The sequence below is a fragment of the Saccostrea cucullata genome, unplaced genomic scaffold (genome assembly GCF_032062105.1).
Source record: "Saccostrea cucullata isolate Sc308-1 unplaced genomic scaffold, CSIRO_AGI_Scuc_v1 ctg903, whole genome shotgun sequence".
Taxonomy (NCBI): Eukaryota; Metazoa; Mollusca; class Bivalvia; order Ostreida; family Ostreidae; genus Saccostrea; species Saccostrea cuccullata.
In genome coordinates, this window is record NW_026920891.1 from 116301 (window position 1) to 132724 (window position 16424).

General features: G+C 31.8%; 1 protein-coding gene across 1 annotated transcript; it reads left to right on the forward strand.

Annotated features, from left to right (window-relative positions):
• Positions 1-1568: 1568 nt before the first annotated feature.
• On the forward strand, positions 1569-15197 carry LOC134258579 (uncharacterized). The gene is made up of 8 exons (XM_062741130.1): positions 1569-1701; positions 5823-6041; positions 9116-9405; positions 9753-9893; positions 11350-11589; positions 11908-12017; positions 12821-12962; positions 14381-15197. The coding sequence occupies exons 2-8, from the start codon at positions 5849-5851 to the stop codon at positions 15146-15148; spliced, it is 1884 nt and encodes a 627-aa protein (XP_062597114.1). The 5' UTR covers positions 1569-1701; positions 5823-5848; the 3' UTR covers positions 15149-15197.
• The last annotated feature ends 1227 nt before the right edge of the window (positions 15198-16424 follow it).

The window sequence follows — 16424 nt, forward strand, 5'->3', positions numbered from 1 at the left end:
CAATTGGAAAAAAGGTTAAGATTTTATCTGGAAAGTTTGACCGGTTTCGTGGAAATAGCGCGCTTACAAAAGAACCTGTCCACAAACTTTTCTAATACCCCTCGTGCATGTATATATGAGGAATAAACATTAAACGCAGCACTTGTTCTCTACGTTATATGTGGTACCTATTTCTATTTTAACATTTACCCCCCCCCCCGGTTGCCACGTTCCTCGATTTGGCTATACACAGGTTGATTAAGATATCAAATGCATAAAGTTTGTGTAAATTATCAATAAACTTATCATTTTAAAACATTATCAATGTCCATAATGAAACGTTACATTGTATCTAATTATTTACGTGTGCTGCGATAAACACACAGGCGCCAAACTGACACGCTGTCATTTTCACTTGTACATGTACCTAAGCTTGTTAATACCTGACGTTATTATTTCAAATTAAGTTATCTTTTATTGACAAAATATTAAAGTACTATTTGAATATATTGTAAAACACTTTTTTGTCAAATTCTCATCAATTAATAAATATTTACCACTTTATTTATGAGAACTCAGAAGTGTTAAAATTCACAACGTCATTATGACGTTCCGTAAAATGTACGAAATTCGGCCATATACATATGCTATTTTGAAGACCTCTTACAGAAAATATGAAAGAGATATTGAAAAAAGAAAGTTGTTCTGAAAAAATATATAGTCTGTAGATATATCCAGGGGCAAAACTGTCCTATTTTGAAATCAGGCCAATTTGTGTACTTTTTGACTTTTCCTCTTGATACTTTCTGTGTTATTTTTTCCCGAAATATTTGTTTATTCACTTTCAATTTCTAACGGGGTACCGGTGTTACAGATGCTCATTTACTAACCTTTTTTTTCAAGAATTTTTATTTTTCAACCCAAAAATTTATCTTTTCCGATCTCATGTCGTGTTTCTTTTGCATGTCTTTTACTTTTCTATTGTCAGCTTTCCTTACATATTCAGCAATATACCTTGATCACCAGCACACGGAGTGTATATATCACGGTTGATCTGCATTTGAGTAATTTCTTAAACGAGGTACATGTACATTATTGATGAACAAGTTAATGAAAGAAGAATTTCAGCAGTCTCGTTTAAATTCATCATTTTGTACGTTGATTGGTAAGCAAATGCAATTTATCATTGAGTCAAATGCTGACTGACGTTTTTCGTACTAATTGTTAGTATATTATTTATACACTAAATTGACGCCAGATTTTTCCGTTATTTCCCGATCATGACAAGGAGCACACGGCGGATATGACCGGTCAGCAGGGGATGATCACTCCTGCATGGCACCTGATTTATCTTTGATGTTCTTGAAGACTGTGTAGCTCTGCTCCTCTTTTGTTTTTGTTTTTTTTTTGTTTTATGAACGTTTGATATTTAATACTGTTCGTTATCTCTATATGTTCATTGCCCCCCCCCCCCCCCTCCGAAAAAATTGAAATAAAGTATCACCGATGCTGCAAAAATAATAGGGAAATTATAATTTGTAAAGGAATACAAGATACCAGGAAAATAAAGCTATTTTTATCCAAATAACAAGTACTATAAAATTAAGGAAACATTTATTGACAAGGAAATTATTTTTCTATGAAAAGTGATGCGAAACTTCCCCATTAAAAAGTCTGGTTATTAGAATGAACATTTAAACGTATTTGAGGAACTTGAAGGGAGTAAGTAATTTATACTTTTTATGTTATTTTTTCCCAAATTATGTGTTTATTCACTTTTAAATTTTCAACAGGGTGTTACAGATACTCATCTACTAATCTTTTATTCAAGAATTTTCATTTATCATCCCCCATATTTATCCTTTTCCGATCTCATGTCTTCTGGTCCAAATGTGAAAAAATTGTGAAACGTGTGGCATTTTCATACCAAATACTTCTTTTACCAATAATTATACAGGACAGATCTTCTATAAGAAAATCTGAATTGCAAATCTTTTTATGTTGTTTATGAAATAGAATTTAATCTATGTGGACTTGTTAATGTTGGTGAAACCAAGGGGTCACTTAATATAGGAATATCATGTCATCGACTTCAGGTAAATCATAGGGACTTGAAGCTTTTATACAAACATTTTAATTAACCTGATCATTCTATTTTGTCAGTATAAGTAAGGCTTTTTGAAAATATGTATCCCCACACAGACAATCCATCACTGAGTACATTTTTCCATAGTCAAGGAAAAGAATTTTGGATTAATAAAGTAGGGACAACCTTTCCCTATGAATGTAATGACAATGTCGATAGTGTTAGAATTCTTTCCAGTCCAGAGTGTAACAATGTATATGTAATGTCCAAATGAGAGTCCAGGCTTTTTTGATTTTTACAGTTCCTTTTAAATATAAATGGAACTGGTAAATTCACTTACTTTGTCATTAGTCATACGCAAAATTATTTTGTTGATTCTGAAGTTTACATAAAAAAGATACTCGAGTTTCTGATTGACACAAAAAGAGACCTATTTTTAGATTCATGTGAAGCAGAACTTGCGCAAACTCTTATGCGTGAAAAGAAGAAAACACCTGCTATGGCCTTCAACTCGTCATTTAGATATATCGACGACGTATTGTCAATTAATAATTGTAATTTCCATTCCTATGTCGATATGATATATCCTGGTGAGCTTGAATTAAAAGATACTACGGAGTCTGATACATCTGTATCATACTTTGATATTTTACTTGAAAAGGACATTAATGGTAATCTAACAACCAAACTCTATGATAAACGTGATGAATTTTACTTTTCTATCGTCCTATCGTCAACTGTCCTTACTTATACTGCAATATACCTTCATCACTAGCACACGGTGCTTATATTTCACGGTTGATTCGCTTCAAAATAGCATGTTCTACATCTGAGTAATTTCTATAACGAGGTACATTATTGACAATGAAGGAAGAATTTCTGCAGTCTCGTTTAAATTCATTATTTTGTAAGTTCTTTGGTCGATACAATGACTTTTTCAGCCAATGCAATTTATCATTGAGTCAAATGCTGAATAACGTTTTTCATACCTATTTTTAGTCTATTATTTGTACTCTGAATTGACGAAGGATTTTTCCGTATTTTCCCGATCATGACAAGGAGCACACGGCGGAATATGACCGGTCAGCAGGGGATGCCAACTTCTGCATGGCACCTGATCCACCTCTGATGTTCTTGAAGTCTGTGTTGCTCGGCTCTTCTTTTGTATTGTTTTAAGGACGTAGATGAATACTGCTCGTTATCTCCATATGTTTATCCCGCCCACTCACCCCCCCCCCCCCAAAAAAAAAAGGAAATGTAGAAAATATCAACGATGCTGCAAAAATATTAGGGATATAATGATTTGCAAAGTAATACAAGATACCAGGATATTAAAACTATTTTTATACAAATAACAAGTACTATAAAATTGAGGAACCATTTAGTGACAAGGATTTTTTTTATCTATAAAAAGTGATGCGTTGCTTTCCCATAAATAAGTCTAATTATTCTAACTGTCTATGTATTCCGAGGATTTTGACCAAATGGTTAAAGTGAAAAATAATGAACACTGTGTTTTACAATGTTCAGTAAATTTTAGCGTATTTTTATTACTATTTATAGCAAATTTAAAAAAAAGTACATTTTATCTTCCGTTAGGCCGTCAAGGTAGCTCGGACTGTAGAGCGCTCTTTAGTGGACAAGAGTTGTATTTGTATAGCTGCAAGTATGCTACCTGATTAATTTAATTATGAGTTCACAAGCAAATAAAAAAAATTGTGGTGTCTTTGTGGGTGAGATGTCATTTTTATGACACACTGTGTCAAATATGAATGCCCTATCATACACGTATGCCATTCCGTAGTTATCATAAAGGTCAGTGCGTAGGGGTCAGAAATCATAACATGCTTGAAAATATGCTTGAAAATATTTTTGTCACAGTGAAAAGCATTTCATATATGAAACTCTATTCTCAATCAAAAGTTATAATGAAAAAATTAACATTTTTTGAAAGAAAGTCAAACTTCAAGGTCAAGGCCACAAGATCAAAAACCATAGAGTATTATGAAAGGCCTGCCACAGGCAATACACAGGTCTTATATGAAAAACCTATCTCTTCTCATTCAAAAGATATGAGCAATGTTAAAGTTTTCGAAAAGACGTTAAAGCTCAAAGGTCACAAGATCAGAAAAACCATAGACTATTATTTTGAAAGCTCTTGTCACAGGTAATACACATATACGAAAGCCCTCAGTTTTCTTATTCAAATGTTATGGCCAATTCAAAGTTATGTTTAATTTTTTTCAAGTTGGTCAAGTGTTCAAAAAGCAAAGTGTATTTAGAATGGTCTAGTCACAAATAACACACCTGTTTAATATGAAAACCATATCTACTCTCAATCAAAAGATATGATTAAGATAAAAGCTTTAGTTGCGTACGAACGAGCAGAACCACAGACTTACAGACGGATGAGATTTAATGTCCCCTCCTTTATTCGAAAATAATAAAATACTGAAGAACTGCATATCATTTCCTGAGATACTTTCAATGATTAATGTGTAATTTTTCGAATTATAAAAACACATAAACAAAGCAAAAAATAAACCTAGAAAAGATGCACATACATGTACGAAAAAACAATAAAAAAGGTATAAACAAAAAAAAGTGTGGGGCTAAAATTTGCCATCACCGCATTTACATTCCAACATTCAAACAACCTTACCACGAATTCATTTCTCTCGTAAAAAGGCAGATTGCTAAATCTTAAGATATTAGAAAAGAATTTCTTAAGATACTACGAGAAGAACATTTGAAAATATATTTTCAGAACATTCAACACAAAAAGCACCTTTAAAAAAGCATATGAAAATAACTAACGTTATCAAGATCAAAAGTCAATAACACAATACAAAATAGGAACAGAGCATTGCACTTCCAAAATGTTGACTCTAAACGAGACTGCTGATATTCTAGTTTAATAAATACTCAGTTCTACCTAAAAGACAGGATATTGCTCAAAGCTGCAATTAAGATAAATTTACATTTAGATAAATTAAGTATTTAAGTCTGAAACATAATTATTAGAAGTTGTTTTATGAGTTAAGAGTGATCTTTGACAAAAAATTTGTTGCGGTTAGGTGGATACCACGATCAATACTATTCACTCTATGTTTTCTAAATGATTTTCATATTCATCATTTGAGGTAACTTTCTAACTAAGCATGGTTATTCTTTTTACCAAACTAATTTATCTGTGCCGATATATACAAGGTATATACCACAATACGGCAAATGAAGAATTTGGCATTGGGGAAAGAACCTAGACCAAACCTAGTTTTTTTTTTTATATTCACAATTTGGTGACTTCTACAATATTGTTTGAGTAGTTGACTGAAACGAATATACATAGGGCAGAAATACAAAAAAAATTGTGAAATGTGAAACGTTGGCGCATTTCCAACAAATTCCAAAAAAGGTCAGATAGTATAATTAAACAACTTTTGAAATAGCCCCCCAAAAAATAAGAATGGTAAACAATTGCGTTTTTATTTTTAAAATTAATTATCGAAATAGTATTTATCTTCTTTCAAGAAAATTTATCAAATTATCTAGGGTAAAAATAATTAGAACTGGTCTCGTTAAATATCACTTTTGTGATTTAGTTTTACAAATATAAACTAAGATTTTATATTTAAAAAAATCGTGAAACAATGTATTTAAGAAATCACTAGTAGAGAAGCTCTTTGAATACCGGTATATGTATGTATGGTGATCATCATGAAGTGTCAATAACGAAGAATGACTTTTTTTGTTTTAGAATCTGATTTAAAAAATCCTTTCAACATGTCTATGAGCCCAGAAGAAGGAGTAAGCAAACTAACATCTATTCTTGATAAAATTCATGGATTACTTCAAATGGAAGAGTATGATGAAAGGTTAAGCGATGAGCTATCGAAGAAACTTCCAGACTACATGACCATTCTGGAAAACCGGAAAAAAGATATAATAAAGAAAGATGCAAGCATTGTTGTAACAGGTAATTGCAAGATTAATATATGCAACTACGTACAAATTTTACGTGTGAGTCAAACTAGAAACAAAGTATTATCATTTTCTAATAATCAAATATTAAGGGAGGGGGCATTTCTATTAATTCACCTACAATAAACCTACCAAGCACACGCAAAATGAGGAATATCCATCAATTACATTGACAGTTTCTTTATTGGCAGGTCTAACACCATGAATTGACTTTATTTAACTTACACTATATATGAATACGTGATTGCCCCTGAACAATCTCACAAACGAGATATGTATAATAGGCTAATTATATGTAAAATGAATTGAATATTACCAGACTTAAGCGCACTTCAGTGGGTTAAATGCATTTAAATAAACTCAACTATTCTTATGCCCCTGGATTGAACAGTCCCGGAGGTATATAGATTTTGTCCCGTCTGTCTGTCTGTAGTCAATTTTACATATACATGTAACTAACTCAGTACGATTGCGCCGTCGATGGATAATGTTTACCACTTACACACTTAGTCTACGTCTCTACTCCATAATTGTTTTACCATAGGGGGCATAGTGTTTCACAAACACATCTTGTTTATTTATACAAATAATTCTTATTTCTTCTGAGCCAAATACTCAAAAAGCTAATGCTATAGCTATTTGTGCAAAGTGCGTAAACTTTTTAACTCAAGAACCACTGGACCAGGAAAAATGAATCTCATGTGGAGACATCTTCAGGTAATGTAGATTAATGTTGGTTCAAATCATGACCTCCATGGGTAGGGTGGGACCACAGTGGCCGATCAAAGTTTTACATAGGAATATATAGGGAAAATCTTTAAAAATCTTCTTCTCAAGAACCATTTGACCAAGAAAAATGAAACTGATGTCGAAGTATCCTCAGGTAGTTTAGATTAAAGTTTGTTCAAATCATGACCCCCAGGGGTAGGGCGAGGCCAAAATGGCCGATCAAAGTTTTACATAGGAGTATATAGAGAAAAACTTTAAAAATCGTATTCTCAAGAACCACTGGGCCAGGAAAGATGAAACTCATGTGGAAGCATCCACAGGTAGTGTTGATTTTGTTCAAATCATAACCCTCGGGGTAGGGCAGGGCCACAATGGCTGATCAAAGTGTTACAAAGGAATATCTTTATAAAATCGTCTTCTCAAGTACTTCAAAGCAATGATTAGTGATAGTATAGGAAGAGAACGTTTTTTAAAAATCTTTTTATCAAGAACAGCAATGTCATATGCTGTATTAATATGATGACATTCTAAAGAAGTATTAAATTCAAGCCCCCCCCCCCCTTTCAGTAAACTTTTCAGTTCTGATCTGATCCGTTTTTTTCCTACATGATTTGCTCAGGTGAGCGATGTGGCCCCTGGGCCTCCTGTTAGAATATGGCCATAACTAAATATCCCCTTGGCCAAATTTGACACAGGGTATCACAGGCCCAAGTCTTTCTGTTTATACTAGACTAAGGTTGTGACCCTTATACAAGGGAAGATAATAAGGTAAATAAATCCAAAAGTACTGGTTGCTCTTAACAATCACCAGGTAGATTATCACCAAAAATACAAAGAAGGATAAGTTGAAGATTACAAATTCTTCAAGGCATCACCCTGGGCAGAAGGGCGTGGTTACAATATCACTTCATAGTTGATTAATTACTCTTAATAACCAGAGTCTCTGATGAGACTGAAGAACAACTGGTCTGAACGTAAAAGAAAGGAATAGTAGCACTTAAATTTTGAATTAAAAACTTTGCAATAGAAAGCAATAACTAAAATAATGTATCGTAGTGTAGTGTACTTTTGAGCAAAATTATATTGAAATTAGACAAATTTGAAGAAATAACTTTTAAAAGGAATTTCACAGATATTTCTATTTTAGTAATCATGGCAACACAATTCCTCGATTCAAAAACCGATGCATTAAAACATGTATCTTAGTGTAGTCTAGTTGTGTGCTAAATTATATTGAAATCAGACCAAAATTGTTGGAGGAGTAGCATTTTGAAAAATTGTTTACAGACAGATGGACGGACGACGGACATCTTACTTTCGCATAAGCTTTTCTGGTCTCTGAGAAATAGAGCCAAAACGTTGATATTTACTTTATATAAAGTCTAGGATCATCAAATCTTTTAAGTTGGTTCATCTAAGGACGCAATATCATGTAAGCTCAACAGTAGGTCACATTGACATACATTTTGAATTTTGCGGACATTTGTTTTCGAATTTATTTAAAGGCATAAATTGGATAAGAAAGAGTGACGTTTTAAAGGAATTTAACAGAAATTTAAATATTTTGCAACCATGCCAACACCATTCCTCGAAATGAAAAACAAATGCATTAAATTATATATCGTAGTGCTGTTTAAATGTGCTCCAAATTATATTGAAATTAGACCAGAACTGTAGTAGGAGTAGCTTTTTAAAGGACTTTAACAGTAATTTAATGTGCCAATTTATACTGAAATCAGACCAAAACTGTTGAAGTAGCATTTTGAAAAATTGTTTACAGACAGATGGACGGACGACGGACATCTTACTTTCGCATAGGCTTTTCTGGTATTGGTCGAGGTTTAGAATCATCAAATCTTGAAAAGATAATGCGTCTTTGGGCCTTTAAACATTATCATTAAAAATGATTATAGTGACCTACTTAAGAAATTTTGCAAGCATTTGTTTTCAAATTGTTAAAAAGGAAAATTTTTGATTATTTTAAGACTTAAATAATCATTTAAGGTATCTTAGGTCCTTGGACAATGTCTACTAGAAAGTAAGTTATCGTGACATTTTTTGATAATTTTGGCAATCTCAGGTAATTATCGGCTTATAATCATTAAATGTTGTAATATATGCATCTTATGTTTTCGGAAAACTTGAGTCTACCAAGGAAACCAAAAAAGCCGATCAGATTTTTTTTCTTTTTCTGCCTTAACGTTTTTTTTTTTGTGCAAAAAATTAAGTACTTATGTGATTATTTAATCGCTCGCCCCTTATTCAAATACGACTGGTTATTTTTTTTTTAAAATTAGAAATTCTTAATATTTACTCTTTGAATACATTTACGTATTGCAGGTGAAACAAGTGCTGGGAAGACATCATTAATAAATAGCCTTCTTGGGGAAAAGATATTTGAAGTTAGCAATGTAGCATGCACAAGCAAAATTTACAGAATTCGTAGTTCTGATAAGTTAGCATGCAAATACTACACAAAACAAGATGAACTGAAAATAGAGGTTTACGTTAGAGATCTGAAGGAATTGAAAAAGCTCATAAAGAGAGGCACTGACGTTGGGTCAATGAATGAAGAGGATCAAAAGAGTATCTACTTTGTTGACGTATTCATGCCATTTTCAGATCTCGAGGTAAGTGTTTAAGAAGGAACAGGACCTTGAGCTGAAAAAATTCGATTTCATTAAATTTTCGTATTTTTTTTTTACATTACTAATTTGATATGTAATTAACATATTAAAACGGTCCTGTGACATTTTAAAAAAAATATCGCCTTACAAATATCGCCCTGTAAAGTGTCTGTATGTAGTTTAGATACTTCATGTTTATTGGCCTGAAAGGGAGTCCATTTAAAAGTTCATTAATTTATACATTCATTGTGTAAAACTTTCATTTCATTTCCGGGTGATATTTCAAGAAGCTTTTGCAATTAAATTTTTTACTTTATGTCTCCAACATCATTTGTGTTTGATATGTTTAGGGCGACGTGATCCTTGTCGATACCCCAGGAATTGGAGAGAGTGAAGAACTTGACAAGATTCTTTTGGATATTTTACCTGATGCAGTCTCATTTATATTTGTTGTAAATGCAAGGAATGCTGGTGGTGTACAAAAGGGGAGGGTAAATCTTTTTTTTTTATATCTTTTCTAATCAAAGACCAAAGACCAAATGCAAATGCTACTTTACACTTCCTCTGTTAAGATACACACCAGTAAAGTTACAATCTCGTGAGATTTAGCCTATCGTGTCTTTGTATATGCAACAAAAATAGTAAAGAGTCATATATAATATAGTTATATGTCTTGACTCCTAATTCTGAATTTGATAAAGTAAAAATAAAATAGATATTTTGATTCACCATAAATCTCAATCCCGTTTGATTTACTTCACTGGCGTATAATCCTCGATTTCGAATCTACATGGAAATGTCTGGTTAGTAAGATTGCATTCCTCAAAGGACTATTCGTTTAGTCATTCGAAATTTTGTGTACCAACTTAAAATTTTCTTTCAAGGGGGTCGACTGTAGTTTAATTGTGTAAAACCCTCAATAGCTAAACTCATGAGTAATACTATATTATACAATATATGTAAGAAACACAAAATTCTACCGTCTTGTTACCAGAGGGGGCATCTCAAAATGCAAAAAAAATTAGAAAATTTTACTAATTTTATAGAGTATTACAAAAATTGACGTATTCAATGGATTCACATGAAAACATAATAAAAATATTAGAGATATTCTCAAATTTCTATGTTTTAAATTTCAAGAGTCCATATTAATTATTTTTTCTTTAATAATATTTTTATTACCCGTATCTTTAAATGCTACAGATTATCATAACGTCAAAAACACACTGCAACGACGTCAACCTACCTATTAATTGCAAAATCGGATGAAAAATCAGTTATATCAAATTGTACCTGCATTTTTATACCTATAATTTCTTAATTTTGTTTAATTTTGATAATTACCCCCGGTAATCAAAAAAAGTTGCATTAAAACATTAAATACGCTTCATTTTACTATGAAGCGCGAAAAATTGCGCAATGGAAACTATAGTTGGCCCCCTTAAACATAAAGCAAATCAAACCAGAAGAATATCTCAAATATAAAGTAGGTCACTTAAATATGAAAATAAATACTATTTGTTTTTTTTTTTATTCACAACAATAACAATACATTTAAATGAATTTGATAACAATAATAGTATTTAATATGACTTGTAGAAGAAAGGTTCGATACACAAAAGAAAGAGGATAAAAATCAATACTTGTGAAATAATGAAAAAGTATAAAAAAAAAAATATATATCACAGCTATTGGCTTTGTCTTGCATGTATAATAACTGCATCTAATTTCTTTTCTATGCTTGATAAAAATTAAAAAAAAAGCTTATAAGTACATAGGCATATTATATTTTAAAAGGTTTTATAAGACATGCAAAGGACAACTATGATATATCATTCAAATATATTTTCTTTATTAACTAAGAGCATATGCGAAAATAATTTATTCATCTTTGATAAGAAAAACTTAATTTTATCAAATGTATTTTACAGTTAATATATTTTACAGTTACTAGAAATTCTACGATCCATCAATGAAAATCGTGAGAAAATGCCATGCTTTGATCATAAAGAAGTGTTGTTTGTTACCAATCAATGGGATATTGTGGAGGACGATACTGATGAAGATGAAGGGGAAGAAAATGTAGAGAGTGGAAAGCAAAGAACGTGGAGAATAATGAAGGAAAAATTGACCGAAGGATGGCCAGAAATTAATGAAGAAAACATTTTTAGGGTCACTCTAAAGCAGGTTTCTTCTTTTGGCACTAAACTATCTCTGCGCTCTATTTAAGTTTGAGAGAAAAAGGAAAAACACGATTTTGAAAAGTTTGTCTTGATAACTGATATAGATTATCTTGAAAGAGATATAAACTTGCATTTCAGAGCTTTATGAATTTTCAGAAGTATCTTGATAACTGATATAGATTATCTTGAAAAAGATATTATCTTGAATTTTAAAGCTTTATGAAGTTTCATTAGTTCTATGTTTCAAGCTATGAAGCTACATTATAGAGGTTGAATCTTTAGCATCAAAAAGATTTCTATATTTATTTGTATTAATTTTTAGGTTTTGAGCAAGAGGGAAAATGAATATTCTTCGGAATTCAAAAGATTTCAAGAGTCTCTGCACAGAAATGTTAAAAGAAATAACCACAAACGCCTAAAAAATCATTTTAAGTAACGTGATTTTTTTTTCTTTCACATATCAAGTAAGAAATAAACGCATTTAAAATGTATAATAAGCAATTAACATTCAAATGTTATGTATACTTGTTTCCATTGAAAGATACAGCTAAGGATAGGATATTTAGTTAACAACACTTTAATCTTCTTTAATCCTTCTTTATTCTTTAAACCAAAGACTCGTCAGATTCTATACAGTATATAGACATGATAAAGAGTACAGAATAAATATTATATACAAAAATACACAAAAGATTAACCAGACAGTCAACTTTTTTTCCTGGTGTTTTCATCAAACACAGCTATATTGTCTATATGCGAAGAAGCTGCATGACATGGCTTGATTGGTCATTTCAAACTTTCTCATTAAATGTCTCAATAGAGTAACGTTGATATTTTACTTTATATTCTACCCTGATGTAACATATTATTGAGCTTTTTTTGACAAGAAAGTGAGAAATCGAATGGAAAAAGAACTTTACGGGAGATGACGACATACATAAAATATTCACAAGATGTGTAAATCAATAAATTTTTATTATAGCTGTTTTTTTAAGTAAAAAGTAAGGTTTAACAACTTATCTGTATAATGTTTTTGCTAATACATGTATATTTTCATTTTTTAATCTGGATATAATACACCCTGTGCACCATCATTGTTAAAACAAAAACATGTTTTTCCCTAGTTTCGTTTGAAAATGAATATACTATTTAACTGAATATTTAAGAATCATCAGGTAATATATGTCATATAAAAAACCTCTAGTGGCTTAATTGTAAATTGTACTTTTCATCAGGTTTTTGGAGAAATTCATGCAAAATGCTGAGGCCGGAACTCTTGCTTGTTTGGCATTTCTGTCAATGAGTGAATCTGACAAACGTAAGGAAATCAAAAAAGTAGGAGCTATGATAGATGACTTGGAAGGCACTTGTGAAACGGTTAGTATCAGTAAACCTGGAGGGTCCTACATTTAGATTCTTCATTTTAAAAGCAATATTAGCTTAATTTTTTAGAATTTTATTTTGCTATTGAAATGTGTTATTTTGGTAAATTTGTAATGAATTTGAAGCTTTTTTTTATCAATAAGACATAAATAAAGTATAAAATTTTTTTAAACAAAGACCCACAAATTAAAATATTTAGTATTATATAAGAAAACAATATTATATAGTACGAAACTAATGTAATTTTGTTTGATCATTAGAGCTTGCAAATAGTTCTTCTATTACAAATATGAAAACTTTTGAGTTTTAGGATCAAATTTATTGTTCACCTGTGGAATCATTTCCCCTGGCATCTATTGCTTGTATTCTACAAATTATTTGTAAATACACACTTACCTCCCTTTGCTCAGGTAGTAGGTGACAAAATATCCGGTCATATATCATTATATAAGTAAAACATGAAAATGAAAACGTATGTTTTTGATACAATTGTATTGAAAGTTAGTCAGCCATGTTGTGACTTTAATTTGGCCTATGAGTGCAAGTCTTAAACCAATACTTAAAACAAACCTAAAGAGTTCTTAGCTAAGTCACTTTATATCTTGTTCAGTCAAGATAAGCTTTCAAATTCTGTTGCAATACCTATCTTGACATGACGTGATAACTTTTATAGTCACGATACAAGATTAATCATCTCTTTTTGTCGAGATAGATATCGCAAAAATACAATAGCTTATCTACTCTACAATATAAAAGTCGGTGTGTAACGACAAACCTGAACGTTTTCGTCACTTGACGAGATAGTCATCTTGACTTGTCATGATATGCTATGTTGAAAAAACTGATGTGAATCTCATAAATATGCCACCATGTAAAATGATTATTATTTTAAATAAATCAAAATAATTCCATGTTCATGATGTGGCAAGTATTCAATGAAAATAGATGGCGACTTTTTTTCCCATCAATCGAGGTTACGTTATTTTCAGTTATCTTGTTACTAGGTATCCATTATACACTTGATAAAATGAACTCTAACAAGGATGACCTCAGAATGAGTGATTGTCGTCTGCAAAGAATATTTAGGTTGTTGAAATTCCTATTAAATAAACTTACTGATCAGTAAGAAGTCTACTTCGGTTATAATTAAATTTACTAGAACTGATTCTGATGTAAACGCCGTAAACAGGTAATAGCTAGATATTTGACAAAATAATAAAGGGAAATTGACAATTGAAGTCATTTCCATAGGCATACAATTGATTTATGTGGCTTTGCTCCGATTTTGTATTTTTTAATATACTTTGAGCTTTGATACTGTTTGCTATCTCCATATGAATTATTTTAATTCTATGATTATTTCATAAATCCAATTTCAAACGTCTTTTGAAATATCATTACTTTATTAATAGAAATATCAAGAATTTGTTGAAGACTGTAATTGTAAAGTGGATCGGCTTGCCAGCGAACTTTGGGATTACCTTCATTCTTCCTACGGAAAAGAGGAAATCCTAAATCCATCTGGAAAAACAAGAATCGAAAATATCTCTTATTTATGGCTACATCAAGAAATACCCAGTAGAGTTGAAGCAGGCGTTTCAAGGTGGCTTTCAGATGACTACTGCAGATCTATTATGATGGACGCTGAAAATAGGATCGTGACCTGTGTAATGGAGATGAACATTCGGATTCAGAAATGCTGGGCAGTAATTCTTGGAGACATGATTTCTTTTCAATTGCATAGTATTGCTGAAATATCTGTTGCTTTTGGCTTATTAAGTTTCTTTTTTCCAGTTGCTGCTTTGATTGGTGCCTTGTTTTTAATCGTGTTGTCCCCTCTAGCAGCTCTATTTGGCTTTGTTATGAGTGCAAAGTGGCATAAAACGCAAGTAGATAATTTATTTTCTCAGTGCGTCTATTGTATAAGTAGAGGGGATCTACAGGAAAAATTTAAAAATACGTTTGGTAAGGAGTACTTGAAAATAATCCATCGAGTTTTTCTTGAAGATATCCCAAAAGAAATAAACGCACTTCGCGTGACGTTAAAACATCTTGAATCAGAGCAACAGATCTTGAAAGATAAGGAAGATTCTCTAAAAATTCTTGGGAAAGAAATTGAGAAAATCAGGAAAGAAATGATTGAGATGCATGCTAGTCTCTCTGAGATAATTGACCAATGATTGGAGAAGTAATTATTCTTCAAAACATTTCGAGAATAAAAGGTCCATATTATATACTCATATACTTATACAAAATATAAGTTCTCTCATTTAAGGGGGGGGGGTATGAGGTTCTTTTTAAAAAGTCTGTTCATAAGACAGTTCAAGTTTACATTGCAAACTTTAAGTGAAACAATTTCCTTCCAAGACTTGTCGCTCGTTTTGCCGACATCAGATTAAGAGAATTAAATGTAAGAGAGACAGGGGAATCTAGATCAGAACAAATAACATCGGGTTTGGGAAAACCGTTATCTTCCTCTTTACTTCACTTCACATGACAATTTCATGATGTTGATTTATACACATCATTAATTTCTTGGATCGAAATATGTGAAAATCTCGACGGGATATATGGCATACCTTTCACTTGGAAAAGAGTAAGTGTAGTGAGCTTTGAATCCGAATTTATGAGGACAATCTCAGGTGGACAGTGGAGCACCTTCGTGATTTTAAACTATCCTTCAAGCCGTAATGAAACATTGACTTTATGTGTTTCTTGATATTTGAAAGACTCAAGGAATAATATATAAGACTAATTTTCAACGATCTTCAACTTGGTTTCACTTTGGTGGATTTTTGTACATACTAAGTTTTTGATTCTTTTTACTGACTTTTCCTTCAATAAATTGTATCCCTTCGTAATAGAAGATTCGAGGGTAAATAGTTTTTGCCCTGTCTGTCTCTCTGTCCGCAAAGCTATTTAACCTTGTCCATAATTTTTTGGTGGATGGATGCCATTGCTTTCGACTCTCACAGGTGAATAACTTGTGACAAGACCTTTCATTAGGTATCGCCAAATTTGACCTCGTTGGAGTATGACCCAATTTTACAAAATATTTCCGAACGTTAACAATAACCACAATTTTTGTACAGTTAGCGCAAGGGCTTTCATACTGCACAAGCGTATTCATTGCAACAAATTCTTTCATTTGGTTTGAAATTATTTGACTTTGACCTTAGAGTTTGATCCATTTTAAAACTTAAATGTTGACTATGACTTTGGACTGTTAGTATGTGCTGGGGCTTTCATATTTCACGGGCGTATTTCTCGTGAAGAAAACTTCTCTGGGGTACCAAGAGTTTAGATCTCGGAGTTTGGCTTGCATTTGAGGAACTTCAACCCTTGCAATAGGTGGCAATAAGGGGCCATCAGTGTTTCACAAACACATTTTTTTTTAATTTTTTAATGTTCATTTAATGTACATTTGATTTTTTTCGACATTTTAGTTATTTTGTG

Bases quoted from the DNA above. Each gene is read 5' to 3' on its own strand.
- LOC134258579 (XM_062741130.1), top strand. From the start codon at position 5,849: ATGTCTATGAGCCCAGAAGAAGGAGTAAGCAAACTAACATCTATTCTT. The intron at 11,590-11,907 runs GTTTCTTCTTTT...ATTAATTTTTAG, and splicing joins TTAGGGTCACTCTAAAGCAG to GTTTTGAGCAAGAGGGAAAA. The intron at 12,018-12,820 runs GTAACGTGATTT...ACTTTTCATCAG, and splicing joins CGCCTAAAAAATCATTTTAA to GTTTTTGGAGAAATTCATGC.